The 16,686-nt window shown below is 58.0% G+C and overlaps 1 protein-coding gene across 1 annotated transcript in view; it reads left to right on the forward strand.

Annotated features, from left to right (window-relative positions):
* Nucleotides 1-16,686, forward strand: part of CPNE2 (copine 2) — a 49,317-nt gene that overhangs the window by 12,741 nt on the left and 19,890 nt on the right. The window contains exons 2-9 of the mRNA XM_021093901.1: nt 4,888-5,102; nt 7,665-7,844; nt 9,633-9,707; nt 11,851-11,922; nt 13,221-13,304; nt 13,668-13,757; nt 14,673-14,771; nt 15,287-15,373. Coding sequence (XP_020949560.1) covers nt 4,923-5,102; nt 7,665-7,844; nt 9,633-9,707; nt 11,851-11,922; nt 13,221-13,304; nt 13,668-13,757; nt 14,673-14,771; nt 15,287-15,373 — 867 coding nt within the window. The 5' untranslated portion in view covers nt 4,888-4,922. The remainder of the gene's footprint in view (nt 1-4,887; nt 5,103-7,664; nt 7,845-9,632; nt 9,708-11,850; nt 11,923-13,220; nt 13,305-13,667; nt 13,758-14,672; nt 14,772-15,286; nt 15,374-16,686) is intronic.

Below are 16,686 nucleotides of genomic sequence, written 5' to 3' on the forward strand. Positions count from 1 at the left end.
TTTCCACGTTTAAAGACTCCTTCCAGGAGTTCCCATCGTGGCTCAGTGGTTAATGAACCCGACTAGTAACTATAAGGATGCAGGTTTGATGCCTGGCGTTGCTCAGTGGGTTAAGGATCCATCGTTGCCGTGAGCTGTGGTGTAGGTTGCAGACTTGGCTCCGGTCTGGCGCGGCTGTGGCTGTGGCGTAGGCCAGCGGCAGCAGCTCTGATTAGACCCTTAGCCTGGGAACCTCTATATGCCGTGGGTGTGGCCCTCAAAAGACTAAAATAAAATAAAATAAAACAAAGACTCCTTCTAGCTCTGGTGTAGAAAAGAGAGAGTCTGGGGGCTGGGGTTTTGCGGGGAGACCTGTCATGGGCCAGTGTGTGGCCAGCCTGAGGCCATGGGCCTGGCCGGGCCAAGGCAGTGGCAGCAGGGATATGGGGGTGCTGCTGGACCCAGCTGGGGGGTGGAATCGACAGCAGTAGTGGGATATGGGGGGTGAAGGAAAGACAAAAGTCAGGGATGATGGGTTCTTAGGTTTCTGGCTAAAGCTGGAATGTTCTAATGTTCTAGACCTGCAGCTCAGCACCAGAGTCTTTATATCCTGTTCTGCCCAAAGTTTAAGATGATGTAGGAGCCGGGGGCCAGTGGAGCCTGTGGGAACTTAATCTTTAGTCTTTTTTTTTTTTTTTAATGGCCACACCACAGCATACAGAAGGTCCCGGTCTAAGGATTAAAATCGAGCCACAGCTGCAACCTACACTGCAGCTGTGGCAACGCTGGATCCTTTTAACCCATCGTGCTGGGCTGCAGATCAAACTGCTGCAGTGGGATTCTTAACTCACTGTGCCATGGTGGGAACTCCTCAAGTCTCAGTCTTGTTCACTTGTGTAGCCCCAGGGCGCTCAAGGAATGTTTGCTGAATGAATGGCTGAATGAATGAACTGAACGGGAATTCACAAGTGCTCGGCTTTTTGCCTCCGTTGCCCCATCCATAAAAGGGACTACTCATTTTGTATCCCCACCTTCCATTTCCTCCCCTGGGGTTCTGGTCACCCCAGAAGGCCTGTGCCCATCCGGGCCAGGAGTCCCGACCATCCCTCCACAAGCAAGCCCCGGCTCACAGGCCCCTCTCCAGCCTGAAACCTCAAATTACCTGTGGGGCGGGTCGGCACTGCACCGGGGAGCCAGGGAGCCTTTGCATCTTGCCCAGATGCGCATGGCAGGCCCAGCCCTCACTTAATGACACCTTGCCCGCCTGCCCTCTTGCTGGAGTAGGAGGGGAGGGGGCCTGGCCCAGCCTAAGCTGTGGTTTCTTTTTCCATTGCGTCAGGCCTCAGGGTCTGGCCCGGCTGCCCGCTGCCGGCTGGCACAGAGGGGCCCACGCTGACCCCCCGCCAGCCCCAACTCCAGACACCATGTGCTCCCCGTTTCGGATATCCAGAAGCTTCCAACCAGAGGGTGAGTGGGGACGTGGGATCCGCCCCTTGCTGGGAAGGAGCGCCCCTCCCGGCCCACTCACCGCTCACCCTAGCGGGGGCCTTCGAGCTGATCCAGGTGGCATTGCAGTGGCCTCTAAGGAGCTCCCCACGCCCGACCCTCCCCTGGGACCTCCTGGCCACGCCCTTATCCAGGCCTGAGAGCGCGAGGGAGGGGGAGGAGGACAGAGTGAGGATGGCAGCTCAGACCTCAGACAGGGGAGGACGGGGGAAGAAGTGGCCCAGAGCGTTCCTCTGAGCGCTGGCCTGTTAGTCTGGGGACATATGCGTGCATGTGTGTGTGTGTGTGTGTTTATCTGTGTGTACCCCTGGGTACATGCACCAGGAAGTGTGTGAACCTGGGCGTGTATACCTGACACCCCCCAGGATGAAACCAGAGGTCTCCGACTTGGCAGCAGGCGGGATGGTGGCCCAGCAGGCGGGGTGGTACATAGCCTGTCATGCAGGAGGCCTGTGAGGCAGAGATGAGCCGGGTGAGCTGGAATCCACCCTGTCAGTGGGAGAGGAAGGGCGTGGGCAGGGTAACCCCTGAGGAACCTGGGGCGCTTGGGGCCTCTTAGCCTCAGGCTCCCTCTGGCCTGGCTGACTTCTCAGATGGCGCCCCCAGGTTCTCGGTCCCACCATGCTGGACCCCAGAAGGCCACACATTGGCCTGGGAGTCTGGAGCTCTGGCTCACACCCTACCTCTGCTGTCTCTTGGCTCTGGGACCTTGGACAGGTGACTCCTGCTGTGAGCCTCAGTTTCCTGCTGTGTAAAATGGGATGGGCTGTTGTGTCGTTCCCCCCCCACACGTCTGGGTAGCTGTACGCACCAACAGGTGTTCTCTCAGCCACCGGGTGAGATGTCCATTTCGGGTGGCCCTGCTCCCCCGAGGATTTGCTCACTGCTCCTCCACTTGGCACGGCCACCCAGCTGCACACAGTGAGAAGGAGGGCGGCCCTGCAGCCCCTCCGATGGAAACTAATTTTTACACGACAAGAATAAATCCTGCAGGCAAATTGCAGTGCTGTCCTGATGCTCCGGGCTCGTGTGATTATAATGAGGTTCTAGGGACAGACAGGGGAGGGAGGGGGCTGAACACTGGCTTTGTCGCTGTCCAGATCCTCTCACTGCCAGGCACGCCTGGGGCACTGTGTCTGGAGTGGGAGACGGAGAGGGGCCTCTGGCTACAGGCCTCACCCCCCGCCCAGGCCTCCTGCAGACCAGGGCTTTGTCTGCCCAGTGAGAGGCTGGCAGTGCTTGGGGAGCGGGCTGTGGCTGGGGTCGGAGGGAGGGAGAGTGGGCCTGGTGACAGCTGCCTCCTCCCCGGCCTCCCTGCTGCCTCTCCTTAGTCTCACCACCCCTTCTCCCCACGGGGGCTGGAGTGAGCTTTTAAAACACAAATCAGATCATGTCACCTGTCTGCTTAAAACCCATCAGGACTTCCACCACTCTCACAGTAAAGCCACAGCGCCCTCCCTGAGCCTGCAGTCCGTGGGACCCAGCCACCCTCCCCAAGCCATCAGCCAGGCAGAAACAGGAGCTCCCAGGGGGCTGAGGCCGGGTGGGCTTCTCCCTGCAGGATCCCAGCACTGGCTCAGGTCTTGGGACCTAGGAGACTCTCTAGAATAAATGATCCAGCCTGGGTGTCATGTTCTGGAAAATGGGGCCGATATTAGGACCTGCCCCCCCAGGCTGAGGAAGGATTGGTGTCGTCGTGCAGGTGTCGGGCTCAGCTTATAGACGGTGCAGGGCAGCTCGGTCAGGTGGGTTCGTGTCCCCAGAAGGAAGGCCCTCTTCTTGCCTCCTTCTCCGGTGCACGGCCAGGGACCCAAGCACCGGGGAGGTTAGTCAAGGTGTCAGACCTTGGCCTTTGCAGGTGAGCGTCCAGGTGCTGGGCTCATCCACACGGATGCAGGCCTGTGTTCACTTCACATGTGCCGTGGAGGTAGGATCTGAGTCCAGGAGCCTCGTAGGACTGTGTCGGGACATCTCGTGGGCAGATGAGGAAACCGAGGCACAGAGAGCCAGAGGGCTCGTGTGTAGGGCCTGCTCCGTTTGGGACCCAGAGCTCCCCTCTGCCCCTGGAGATGGGTTTCTCCACGCTTGCTCCAGATGAACACCTTCCACTCAGAGGCAAACAGAGCTGCTTCGAGTAAAGAAATACCAGAAATTTACCTTCACAGCGGAGGGGGTTCGTAAAGCCTGGAATTTGGGGACTTTGCGTCCGAGTGAAAGAGTGAATTCAGCGTTGAGGGTAAGGCCCGACTCGGGCAAGCTCTGCGCACTAGGGAAGGTTTGTCTATTTGTTGATTTATACACTCATCTTTTTTATTCAACAAATATATACTGAGGAGTCCCCGTCATGGCTCAGCGGTGGTGAGTCCGACTAGGATCCGTGAGGATGCGGGTTCCATCCCTGGCCTTGCTCAGTGGGTTGGGATCCGGCATTGCTGTGAGCTGCAGTGTAGGTCGCAGACTCGGCTCAGATCCTACGTTGCTGTGACTGCAGGGTAGGCTGGCCGATGCAGCTCTGATATGACCCCTGGCCTGAGAACTTCCATGTGCTGTGAGTGTGGCCCTAGAAAGCCAAAAAAAAAAAAACCAAAAAAACAAAATAGGAGTTCCACTTGTGGCGCAGCAGAATGAATCTGACTAGTATCCATGAGGATGTGGGTTCGATCCTTGTCTTTACTCAGTGGGTTAAGGATCTGGAATTGCTGTGAGCTGTGGTACAGATCGCAGACACGGCTCGGATCCTGTGTTGCTGCGGCTGTGGTGTAGGCCGGCAGCTGTAGTTCTGATCCGACCCCTAGCCTGGGAACTTCCATATGCTGTGGCTATGACCCGAAAAAAGGAAAAAGAAAAAGAAAAACAAACAAAATATATACTGAGTGCTTCCTGTGCACCAGTCACTGTTCTTAGGCTGGCGATACAGGATGAACATGACAGATAATGAACAAACTCAAATTTTGGAAGTGACCAGAAGTGAGCTTCCTAGTGGCCTAGGCAGTGAGGGAAACCCGAGCATTTACAACCTCCATTGTAGCCACAAGGTGCCTGTTGAAAATTGCTCATGAGAAGCCCATGTTTTCCTGGCAGAATGAATGGGATGCCTGTGTCCACTGTGATTTGTTGCTGCACTGATAGGGGCAACACGGACACATGGGCATCACACATCTGTAAATTACTTGTATCTCACAGGTAAAGAGGGACCAAAGCAGAGAAATAACTTCAAAGACAAACTGAACACTCCTCCTAGAGATGTGTTTTTCATACATTTCTTGCATTCTTTCTCCAAGCTTTTGCCTTCCATCTCTGTCCCCACATCTTGCTGGGTCTGGTGATGACGCCTCCCCAGGGTGGTGTGTTGGAATAGATAGACATCTGTCCCCTCGCTGACCCCCAGTGCTGTCCCCCTAGACTGTGAGGAACTACTGCCGCCATTGCCGACCCCCATGGCCTACATACCGGGCGGGGGTGCCCCAGCATCGGGGGCGGCCCCCGTGGGCTCCCAGTACTGCGTGTGCAAGGTGGAGCTGTCGGTGAGTGGCCAGAACCTGCTGGACCGGGACGTCACCTCCAAGTCCGACCCCTTCTGTGTCCTCTTCACAGAGAATGATTGCAGGTGGATCGAGGTGAGGCCCCTCCGTGTGCGTCTGCAGGGGGTGGAGGGTGGTTGCAGTGCTGGGGAGGAGCTCCCGCTGGATCCCGGGTCAGGCCCCTGGAAGTCACGGTTACTTAGAAAAAAATTTTTTTTTTTCGCTTGTTAGGGCCACACGTGCAGCACATGGAAATTCCCAGGTTAAGGGTCAAATCTGAGCTGGAGCTGCTGGCCTATGCCACAGCCACAGCAACACGGGATCCAAGCCACATCCACGACTTTACACCACAGCTTGCGGCAGCACCAGATCCTTAACCCACTGAGCCGGGTCAAGGATCAAACCTGCGTCCTCGTGGATACGAGTCGAGTTATGAGAACTCCATTGCTTCCATTTTTAAGATAACTTTCCCCACTTATTCCTAAACGAGCACAGTCAGTGAGGAGCAAACAGAGAAATAGGGAACTCAGACTTTGGTCCCAGAGCTGGACCAAGCCCCAGCTCTGTCACTTCCTGCTGGGTGGCTGGGCAAGTGGCTATCCCTCTCTGAGCCTGTTGCCTTATCTGTGAAATGAGGATTTTTTAATTCCCCCTGCCACCTTGGAGAGCCCTGGAGCCAGGAATGTTGGTGCCACAGCCAAGGATTTCTGACCTGGAAGGCTTTGGCCCGAGGGCTGGGGAAAGATGCAGCTTAAGGAAGGTTATTGAGAAACACAAATTGTTAAGACTTACAAGGTTTATTTGTGTTTTGTTTGTTTGTTTTTTCTTTTGTCTTTTTAGGGCCGCACCCACGGCATATGGAGGTTCCCAGGCTAGGGGTCGAATCAGAGCTACAGCTGCCGGCCTACACCAGAGCCACAGCAACGCAAGATCCGAGCTATCTGCGACCTACACCACAGCTCATGGCAGCGCCGGATCCTTAACCCAGGGATCGAACCGGCAACCTCATGGTTCCTAGTTGGATTTGTTTCTGCTGCACCGCAATGGGAACTCTCCAAAACTTACAAGGTTTAAAAATGGCTTTGTTTTGGAGTTTCCATTGTGGCTTAGCAGCAAAGAACCCAACTGGTGTCGATGAGGATGCAGGTTCGATCCCTGGCTTCGCTCAGTGGGTTAAGGATCTGGCATTGCTGTGGCTGTGGTGTAGGCTGGCAGCTGTAGCTCCAATTCGACCCCTAGCCTGGGAACATCCATATGCCGAGGCTGTGGCCCTAAAAAGACACACACACACACAAAGGCTTTGCTTCCTATTCCCAGAGGGGCCTGTGTTCAGTGTAGTGCATTGAGAAAATCCAGGTAGAAGCAAGGAAACCAAAAGGGTGAGGAACCCGCCTGTCCGGGAGAAGGCTGTTAACAGCTTGAGAGCCGGCCTTGCAGCTAGTTTCACCTGCACATGAATTTTCCCAGATACGTTTAACTAGGGCTTGGTGGGCATCGCGCAGAGCATACTGTGGTTTCCACAGATGTTGGCTCCTCCTTACGAAGCCAAGGAAATGAGCTGGGAGTTTTGCCCCATCTTACAGAGGGCAACTGGGGCACAGGGTGGGCAGAGCACCTTGGCGGTGCAGCCAGAAGTGGGTGGTGGGACACGGGGTCAACAGAGGACTCCCCGGAGGAAGCCCCAGGCCTGAGGCTGGCGTGTCTGGAGTCCCTTCTGCCAGGTTTCCGGAACCCCCCGCTGCCCCGCAGGGAGTGACGTCCTTTCCCGCCCTACCCCCTGTGTCCCCACCTCCCTGACAATCTCTGTCCCACTCAGGCTAGACACCCTGGCTAAAAATAGCCCAGGGCCGTGACCTCTTCCGTCCCTGCTGCTCTCCAGCCCCTGGAAATGGGGTGGCTGGGAGGAAAAATCAACACAGCCCAGGCCCCAAAATAGACTGTCACCCAGACTCCGCGGTTTGGGGCCTCCAAGCAGGAGGCCAGGGGCGGGGTTCCTGTCCCAGCCCCACAGTGACCCACAGTACAAGGCCCTGTTCTTCCTCTGGCCTCAGTTTGCACAGCATGTGGGGTGTGGGGGCCACTCCGTCCCCAGTCTTGACATTCCCGGGATCCGGGCGCGTGTAAACATCCGTCTCCCGGGAGATGTGGATTCCTGCGCGCCCTTCCCCCGGGTACCCCCCCCTTCTTCTCTCAGCTTCCTTTTAAAATGCGGTTTGAGAAAAAAGGGTTCTCCCCAAATACGAAGGATGAAAACCCCAGAGAGTCAAATCCTTTCCTTTTACAGAAGTGGAAACTGCGGTCCGGGTGGGGACAGGGACTTTCCCTCTGTCACTTACCTAGGCAGGGGCAGAGCCCAAGCTCTGGGGCCTGGGTGTGGAACCAGGGCCCGGTGGGTTACAGGCGTGCATGCGAGGGTCAGACTGGGGTTCAGATCTCGGCCCTGCCCTCCAGCTGTTGAGCCTTGGGTCAGTCACGGAACCTCTCTGGGCTTCAGTGTCCTCATCTGTGGGCTGGGAGCAGTGATGGCCGCAGCCGCCCAGGCTGGGGTGCCTGGCACAGAGATGGGTGTTCAGACTGTTAGCACCATGATCTCCGGCGGCCCGTGAAGGGGTGAACCAGCCACCTGCTCTGACTCCCGTCTCCCTGCCCCTCTGCCAGTATGACAGGACAGAAACTGCCGTCAACAACCTCAACCCCGCCTTCTCCAAGAAGTTCGTGCTTGACTACCGCTTCGAGGAGGTGCAGAGGCTCAAGTTTGCCCTGTTCGACCAGGACAAGTCCAGCACGAAGCTTGAGGAGCATGATTTTCTGGGCCAGTTCTCCTGCAGCCTGGGCACGGTGAGCCGGGCCCCCTCCAAATGGGGCAGCGTGGGGGCGCGGGCAGGGCAGTTCCTGGCTCTCCCGGGGACCAGGCCTCCCCTCTGGAGCGTCTCCTGCTGCCTGCTTTGCTCTGTCTGGCCCCCAAGGTGGCATCACAAGTGCAGAGAGCCCTGGGGGCCAGCAGGCCCATAAAGGAGGAAGGATGCTGCTGGCGTCAGGGCCAGACCCAAGCGCTCCTGTTGGAGGGCGCTGAGCACAGGGCTGGCCGGATGTTACCACACAGCAGCGGCCGCCTGTGGCCAGAGCTTCTGATTGATAGAAAGCAGGTGTGGTCTTGACGTCCTGGGGAGGGAGCCTCCGACCAGCAACCAAGTCACCATGGTAGTCCCACTTCGTGGCTGGCTCACTGTGTGACCTTGGGTAAATTCCTTTCCCTCTCTGGGTCACGCTTCCCCTTCCAGCTTCGGTTTTGGTAGGCTAATGGAGGTTGCAGGGCTAGGAGCCCCTGACACAAGTTCCAGTCAGTTTTGGGGGCTCCGTGCCCTAAGGCAAGCCCCCAGCCCCTTCTGAGCCTCCAGTTCCCCGTATCTTACTTGCAGATAATGATGACTGCTCTGCCCAGCCTATAAGGATGGTAGGTGAATAAAACAGAAAAGCCTTTGAAACGTGCCAGTGGAGACTGAAGTGCCCCCGGGCCTGCCAGGAGTTGATGTTCAATAAAAAAGCAAGGGCCCAGCAGTTGTGTAAGAAGTGTGGTGTGTCTCTCAGGCTGCCCACCACAAAGGGTAACTGAGGAGAGAGCCCACTGACCAGTGGGCAGGGCCAGGGAGCCCACAAGGGGTGGGGAAACGTACCCGGGGCCTGAGGCCAGCGGGAAGCCCGGCCACCCCTAGCCTCGGGGGTGGGGCCCGGCAGGAAGTGGTGTTGTCAGGGCCTGGGGAGAGCTGTGGCCGCCACGGGAGGCCTCTGGACTAGAACCAAGGCCAAGGATGAGCAACAAAGCTTCTGCCAAGCCACAGCCCAGCCCTTCTCCCCTCCTGCTCTCCCAGTTCCTGCTGGCGCCCCCAGTGGCTGAACCCCCACAAGCCAGAGGATCGGGAGCCGGGTGCTGGGGTCCCCAGGTGGGGAAGGGTGGAGAGTGGACTAGGAAGAAGAACCAGCATGGCGGGGGGGGGACTAGGAACACGCTAGTGGCACAAAGAACCACTGGCATCTTCCCCAAGAAACGGAGAACCGTGGCGTGTGGAGGGTGTGGGAAGAGGGTGTACAAAGGCGGGTGGGAGGGCGACGTTCCAGAGCCTTCGGCTTTGCCTTTCTGTGCCGTATTTATTGAGCCTTGAAGCCTGTGCGAATGCATTCACTCCTCAAACCGATGCGCACACACAGAAGGCATCAGGGCTTGATCTTCTCCATCAGGGCTCACACCCTGGGCGGCTGGGGGCTGTGAATCGCTCCAGGGGAGGTGGGTGGTCAGGGGGCTGAACTCCCTGCACTGGTCTCCAGAAGGTGGGCCTTGCAAGAGCCTTTTCCTGGGGGCAGCCAGATCAGCGGGCATGGGACTGCTGGGATTCCAGCCCAGCGGCGGGACCTGGGGCAAGTGTCTTAACCTCTCTGGGCCTCCCTCCGTCTCCTCTGCTGCCCAGTGCGGTTAGCCGTGGTTGCTGTCTGCCTCCCATGGTGGGGATCACGCAGGGGGAGGTCTAGCCGGCGCCTGGCACGGAGCATCTTGCTCTGAGTGGCGCCTGTTAAGGATCTTCCTCGCCAGCCCTCACAAGGCCAGCATCTCTCTGTCCTCTCTCCCTCCAGATTGTCTCCAGCAAGAAGATCACTCGGCCTCTGCTGCTGATAAATGACAAGCCTGCTGGGAAGGGCTTGATTACGGTACCCGCCCCGCTCCCTGCTCTCTGTGCCCCCACCAGCCGCACGGCCCACTGCCCTGCCCCCATCAATGGGCCGCTTCACTGGCAGATAATCACCAGCTTTGTTTGGAGTAAAAAAGCCCAACTTACAACTTAGCAACAGGTCTCTTAGCAACGGGCTCCTGGCTCCACATTTGATGGAGCCGCCAAGCTGGGGGCTGGGGGTGGGGGCTGCCAGGAGCCCCCACGTCGGCTGGCGGGGCAGGGACGTGCCTACTCAGCCCTGGAGGCCTCCAGAGCCCCCGCGCCTCCGCCGCACCCCTTCCCGGCTTGGCCCCTGCCCATCCACCCTTGGGGGTCTTTCAGGCGCTTCAGGAGAGCCTTGCCCAGGGGAGCTCTGCTTGCGGCTCTGCAATGCGCAATGATTCCTGTGATGCGTGGTGATTGTACAACGCGCAGTGATTGTACGATGCACAGTGATTCTTGCCATGCGCAGGCCCCTGGCATGGATGAGCTCTCTGGTGCCCAGACTCCTGGAAGGCAAGGAAACCTGGTCTTACCAACGAGACCGCTGACGCCCAGGGAGGAAGTGCCCTGAGCCGGTTCAGCTAGTGAGAGTCTCTCCTGGATCGTCCCCCATCAGAGCCCGTGCGAAGCCAGGGGAAGTGGCCGCGCTGGTGGGGAGGAGGGCTGCACCTGTGTGTGTTCACGCGGTGCCACTCCCCTGCTCTGGAACCTTCCTGGCTCCCCACTGCCTGCGGAGTCATGCATTTGACGCTGTGAGGGACCCAGAAGTCTTGGCTGTTTTTGTTCCCTTGGTGCTCAGCCCGAGGTCAAGGCAAAATGAATTCTTAGCCTACCTGGCACTTACACCAGGCCCTAATCCATTGTCCCTGACACCGAATGGTCCCCTCCTGGGGAATGTCACCTCTTGGGGTTCAAGACGTCCCTGTCTAAATGCACAAGCCGGCTGCCCCCCACTGGATGCCAGCCTGGACACATCCCACCCAAGGGGCGTGCTGCCCCGCCCCCAGCGTTTCCGGAGGTTCCCCATCTAGACCCGGGTTCCCTCCTCCTGTGAAATGGGGGCAATAAAGGGGCCGCCCCTCCAGGGTTGTTGGCTAAGTCTCAGCTGGAGGGGAGGAAGGGCCTCCAGCCCGGCCTGTCTGGGGTTCTCAGGGTCAAATAGCTTCTTAGGGGAGGCCGTCCTCAAGGTGGGGAAGGGGAGGAAGCCCACCTGGGCTGCTGGTGGCCAGAGGGCTTTCCCTGCCGCTCTGTGGGGGAGGGGAGAGGAGCGGCCCAGAGAGGGCAGGTGGCAGCTTCGGGGTCACCGGGCTGGCGCATCGCTGGCTGGCCTGGGGTCAGAGGGCTTGGCTGATGGCCAAGGCATGGATGCCCCCTGACCCGTGCGAGCCGCCGAGCCAGCCGAGGGAGTTCAGGTGGTGCCTTCCCTGCCCTGGGCCTCAGGGTTCCGAGCCTCAGAGTGGAGGCACCTTAGTGTGCGGGGGTGGTTGTGTGTGCTCCCTGGGTCTGCAGTGGGGGTGGCAGGGGGCCTGTCTGGCTGCTCTCTGGCCCGAGCTTCTCCCCCAGAGCTCAAGACCACCCCCATATCAGGTCTCTGCTTCAACTCCCCCACCATCTCACGGCCTCTCTTTTGAGCCACATGGGGGTCATTTTCTTATTTCTCATATCCAGATGAGGTGGGTTTTTTTTTTTGTTTGTTTGTTTTTTTAAGGGCCACACCTAGGGCATATGGAGGTTCCCAGCTAGGGTCGAATCAGAGTTGCAGTTGCCAGCCTATGCCACAGCCACACCAGATCCGAGCGACGTCTGTGACCTACGACAATGGTAGGTCCTTAAGCCACTGAGCAAGGCCAGGGATCGAACCCGTATCTTCATGGATACTATTTGGCTTCATAACCCACTGAGCCACATTGGGAACTCCAGATGAGTTTTTACTAAAAATCTCATTTTCCAGAAGAGGGAAACAGGCTTTAGGGAGACAGGAGACTTAGCCAGCATCACCTGGCAATATCCTTGCCCTCCCCTCCTCTCCTAGCCCTGGAGGGTTGACCCTTGGGGCAGCCTGTGTCCACCTTGCCTGAAGGGCAGCCGGAGGGCATCTGGGGAGCAGCCCTGACCCCAGCACTCCTCTGGTCTCACAGATTGCTGCCCAGGAGCTGTCGGACAACCGGGTCATCACGCTGAGTCTGGCAGGCAGGAAGCTGGACAAGAAGGTGAGGCAGGCAGCAGAGGGGTCCTCCATCGAGAAGCAGCCCTGGGGTTGCTCCCCCAGCCCTGGGGTTGGGTGGCCTGGCTTGGGGGCCTCTGGCCACCACCTGCATTGCCCCTCCATGGACAAGTTCATAGCACATGGCCCTACTGGCCACCCCAGATGAGTCTTCACCACGGAGGTGGTGGCTTTCCCATCACTTAGAGGTATTCGAGACGGGGCTGGAAACCTCCTCCTTGGGGCTCCCTATCTCGCTGAGCATAAGTGCGTGTCCTTTTGATAACCTTCGGGGCCCCACCCAATGTGTCCGCAGCCCCTGACTCCCTGACTTCATTCTGTTTCAGCCACATCAGCCTCTGTGTTGTCCTAGGATTTCCCCCAGGCATCCTCGGGCCTCAGGACCTTTGCACTTGTTCCCTGTGCCTGGAATGTTCTTTGCCCTGAGTATTCTCATGACAGGCCCTCCCTCAAGCCCTTGCTCATGCGTCACCTTCTAGTGAGGCCTTCCCTGAAATTGCAGTGATCCCTGATTTTCTGTCCCCTCCTCCTTTGTCTCCTTAACACTAATTGCTGCTTAATGTATATTATTTACTTATTTAGTGTCTCCCCCTCTTGAATATACAGCCTCTTTAGAATGACACCTTTTCTTTTTTTTTGCTGCACTTGCGGCAGGTGGAAGTCCCTTGGCCAGGGATTGACTCCAAGCCACAGCTGCAACCTACATACACTACAGCTGTGGCAACGCTGAATCCTCACCCCACTGAGCCAGGCCGGGGATCAAACCTGTGCCGCTGCAGAGACAATGCTGGACCCTGAACCCACTGTGCCACAGTGGGAGCTCCTAGAATGACACGTTTTCTCAAATAAATGGAGTTTTAAAGGCCCTTCTGCTAGGATAGTTTCAGTGTTTCAGATTCCCACTAAAATAAATGAACATCCCACCCTGCTGGGTGCCTCCTACCGCCTGGGGAACAACCTCCCTCTTGATGTCCTGCCCCATCTAAAATGCTGGAGTCGTAACTTCCACAGGCTCCAGGTCTCAGGGTCTCTCTGAGCACAGGTGCTGGCTACTCCAGGATGGGGTGGTTTCTCCTGGGGATGCTGCATGGTTCCAAGGGGCTGCAGCTGCCCTGGGCCCCTTGCTGAGCTCTGCAGAGGCCGAGGGGAGAGGGGCCAGGCTGGCTCTGCCCACAGCTCCCACTCCTGATGCGGGACTGGGGGCGGCAGCTGGATCACACCCCCATCACATCTGAATCCAGTAGAGTTGTGCCTCTCTCACCCGCATCCTCCTGCTTCCTCCAGGACCTCTTTGGGAAGTCAGACCCATTTCTCGAGTTTTATAAACCAGGAGATGATGGCAAGTGGATGCTGGTCCACAGGACTGAGGTGGGTGCCTGGAGCTCCAGGGGGTCTCTGAGCCAGCGGGCCTGCCCGGCCAGCCCACTCAGATCCCATTCTCCTGGGAGCTTCCTTCTGCCTTGGGAACAGCCTCCCTCTCGATGTCCCACTCAGGATGATGACAGCCCAGGATGGCGCTGGGCAGTCACAGTCCTGCAGTGCACAGGGAAGCCCATGATGGCACCTGAAGGACTTGTTCCCTCCCTGCCACAGGGGTGCGCACTTCCATCCCTAGAAGCGTGGCTGTGGGTCTCTCCGCCTTGCCGCTGCTCTGTCCCATTGGACTGGCCCAGCCCCAGAGCATTGCTGGCCCCGCGCCTGAGCTCACCCTTGCCCCTCACTGTCCTGCAGGTCATCAAGTACACACTGGACCCCGTCTGGAAGCCATTCACTGTGCCATTGGTGTCCCTGTGTGATGGGGACATGGAGAAGCCCATCCAGGTGAGGGGGGGCTCCAGGAACCCTGCTGTCGTCCTCCCTCCCGGGGCTTCCTGGGGACACCTTGGCAAAGCTCTTCCTTATGAAGATGGAATAGGAAGCCGTGTGGGGGGAGGGGCAGGAGGCCTGGGGCCTTGGCCTGGCACTGCCCGACCCTCTGAATGGTCTGGGCAGGGCCCTCATCTCTGGGAGCCCCTGTCTACAACGGGAACAGAGTGACCGCCCTGTTCCTCCCGGAGGGCTGTGTGCTGCTCGCGAGGATAACGAGCGCAGCATCACCTTGGAAACGACCAAGTGTTGTCGCTGTGATGAAGATGGTGATTACTGGTCTCTGAAAGCCCTCAGGGGCTGGGGCTGAGTGCAGAGGGGGGTTGGGGGAGGCAGTGGGCCCACATAGGGATCCCCGGACAGGGCTCCAGGAAACTCGCGGTCCAGTTCTGGCTCTACTACTGCTGCTGTGAGACCTTGGGCAAGTGCTTCCCACTCAGGGCCTCAGTTTACCTCTCAGTAGAATGGGTACAGTAACCCGTGCCTTCCTCCTAGGAGTCTCTTGGCAGCTAAGTTAGCATATCAAGCTGGGATGATTTTGTGCCCATCTCAGGAAAAAGCACCAGTCTAGGGAGGGCTCCAGGCCGTGTCCCAGGTGGGCCACAACCCAGACAGTGAGGTGTTCAGCTTCCTGCACCAGAGGGAACAGCCTCCAGTGCTGGAGGCGGCACCTTTCTCCATTTCCCAGCAGTCAGGGAAGGCTTCCTGCAGGTTCTGGAGCTACCAGCATCACCCCAAGCCAGCCAGTCAGATCTGGGGGGAGAGGGAGGCAACACCCCCAAAAAGACATGGAGTTTGCTCGGGGAGCTGAAGGAGCTGAGTGCCTCCTGGGGGGCCAGCTCTGGGTTGACCTCGCTGGACCCTCTGCAGGTTATGTGCTATGACTATGACAATGACGGGGGCCATGACTTCATTGGCGAGTTCCAGACCTCGGTGTCACAGATGTGTGAGGCTCGTGACGGCGTCCCGGTGAGATGTATGCAAGTGTGTGACCCCCAAGACCTCAGCAGGGGATGGGGAAGGGGCTCCAGCTTTTGAATCAGGCAGACTGGGGCTCAGAGCCCATCTCTCTGCCTCGCGTCTCTGAGCAAGACGTCCCATCTCCCCGGGCCTCAGTTTTCCTCTCTGTCAAGCGGAGGCAGAAGAGTAGAGTGGGAATTAGATGAGATTATACAGGTAAAGTGCCTGGTCGTAGTGAGCACTCAGGAGCTGTCCACGTAACTGAGGAGCTGGGCCCTGGGCCACAGTAGACGTGACGCCAATGAGTTGTCTGGGGATGGAGAGCAGGTACACGTCTTCTTACTCGGGGCAGGTGTAGCTTGGCATGAGCCCAAGGTGGCAGGAACCATTTCTGGGAAGGCTTCCTGGAGGAGGCGTGCTGCCCCCTGGGTCAGCGCTGCGGGGTAGACTCTGGGGCCCAGGGGAGGGTCAGTCCCCATGGAAGCCCCAAGTTTAGCTTCTTTTTCTCCTCCGGTGTGGCCAAGCGGGAGTTTGAGTGTATCAACCCCAAGAAGCAGAGGAAGAAGAAGAACTATAAAAACTCCGGCATCATTATCCTGCGTTCCTGCAAGGTGAGCCTGCGCGCGTGGGCCCAGGGCAGGGGCCAGGATTGCGGTCCCACAGGGAGGTATCGCTGCAGGAGGGACAGGCTGAGCATCGGGTATGGAGCCAGCAAGGGCTGGTTCAAATCCCAGTTGTGCCACATGCCAGCTCCGTGACCTTCTGAGCTTAATCTCTCCGGGCCCCTGTCTCCTCATCTGTACAGAGGGGATGCTGCAAGTTGAAGCATGTACAGGGTTCGTCTCATCCCATTCCTGCGTGGAAGGCGGGGGTGGGGTGCTGAGATGACCTCCCAGGGTCTCCTAGTTGGAAGGTGACGGTGGGCAGTTGCTGCTTCCCAGGCTGTGCCCACTGCATGTTCAGCATCAGAGGGGCAGGGGCCGTCAGGCTGGGGAGCCCTGTCCTCTGGCAAGTGACATCAGGAAGGGCTCAGGTACCTGTGACTTCTGTGGTGTAACTGGGGCCACGGAGGCCCAGGAGGACAGTGGGGTTGCCCCAGCAGGGGCCAGACTGAGGTCAGGGGCCAGGCCCCCTGGATATCTGGTGGCTCCTTATCTGCCAGATGTTAAGGAAGGCAGCCCAGGCCTGGGTTGGAAGAACCCTGGCCCGAAGGTTCCAAGTCCTGGCACGCTCTCTACCTGCTGGCCGTCCCCAGGCCTCACTTTCCTCATCTGGAGACTAGAATTTACGTGAGCATTCACTTCAGTGAGGTTGCAACGCAGGGGTGCCCTGGGGAAAGTTAAGGTGCCAGGTCACAGCTTCACAATTTCCGACCCTTATTTCTGAAACTTGTGTAACATCCCCCTTCATAATTGGTGGCTCCTGCCTTATTATTTTTTGTAATCAGCCCCGTCTCCTCCCATTTTGGTGTCTTTTTGCTTTTTAGGGCCACATCTGAGGTAAATGGAAGTTCCCAGGCTAGGGGTCTAATTGGAGCCACAGCTGCTGGTCTATGCCACAGCCACAGCCACAGCCACAGCCACAGCCATGTGGGGTCTGAGCCGTGTCTGAGACCTACACCATAGCTCATGGCAATGCCGGCTCCTCATTTTTGTTTTTGCTTTTGCTTCTTAGGGCCTAACCTGCAGCATATGGAGGTTCCCAGGCTAGGGGTCTAATCAGAGCTGTTGCTGCCGGCCTACACTCAGCCACAGCAACGCGAGATCCTTAATCCACTGAGCAAGGCCAGGGATCGAACCTACATCCTCATGGATACTAGTTGGGTTCATTACCCCTGAGCCACGACGGGAAATCCCTTGGTGTCCTTTTTGACTTAAACACATTCATTTTGAAAGGAGCCCTTCTACTGCCCAAACTGGAAGGC

The sequence above is a fragment of the Sus scrofa genome, chromosome 6, assembly GCF_000003025.6.
Source record: "Sus scrofa isolate TJ Tabasco breed Duroc chromosome 6, Sscrofa11.1, whole genome shotgun sequence".
NCBI lineage: Eukaryota > Metazoa > Chordata > Mammalia > Artiodactyla > Suidae > Sus > Sus scrofa.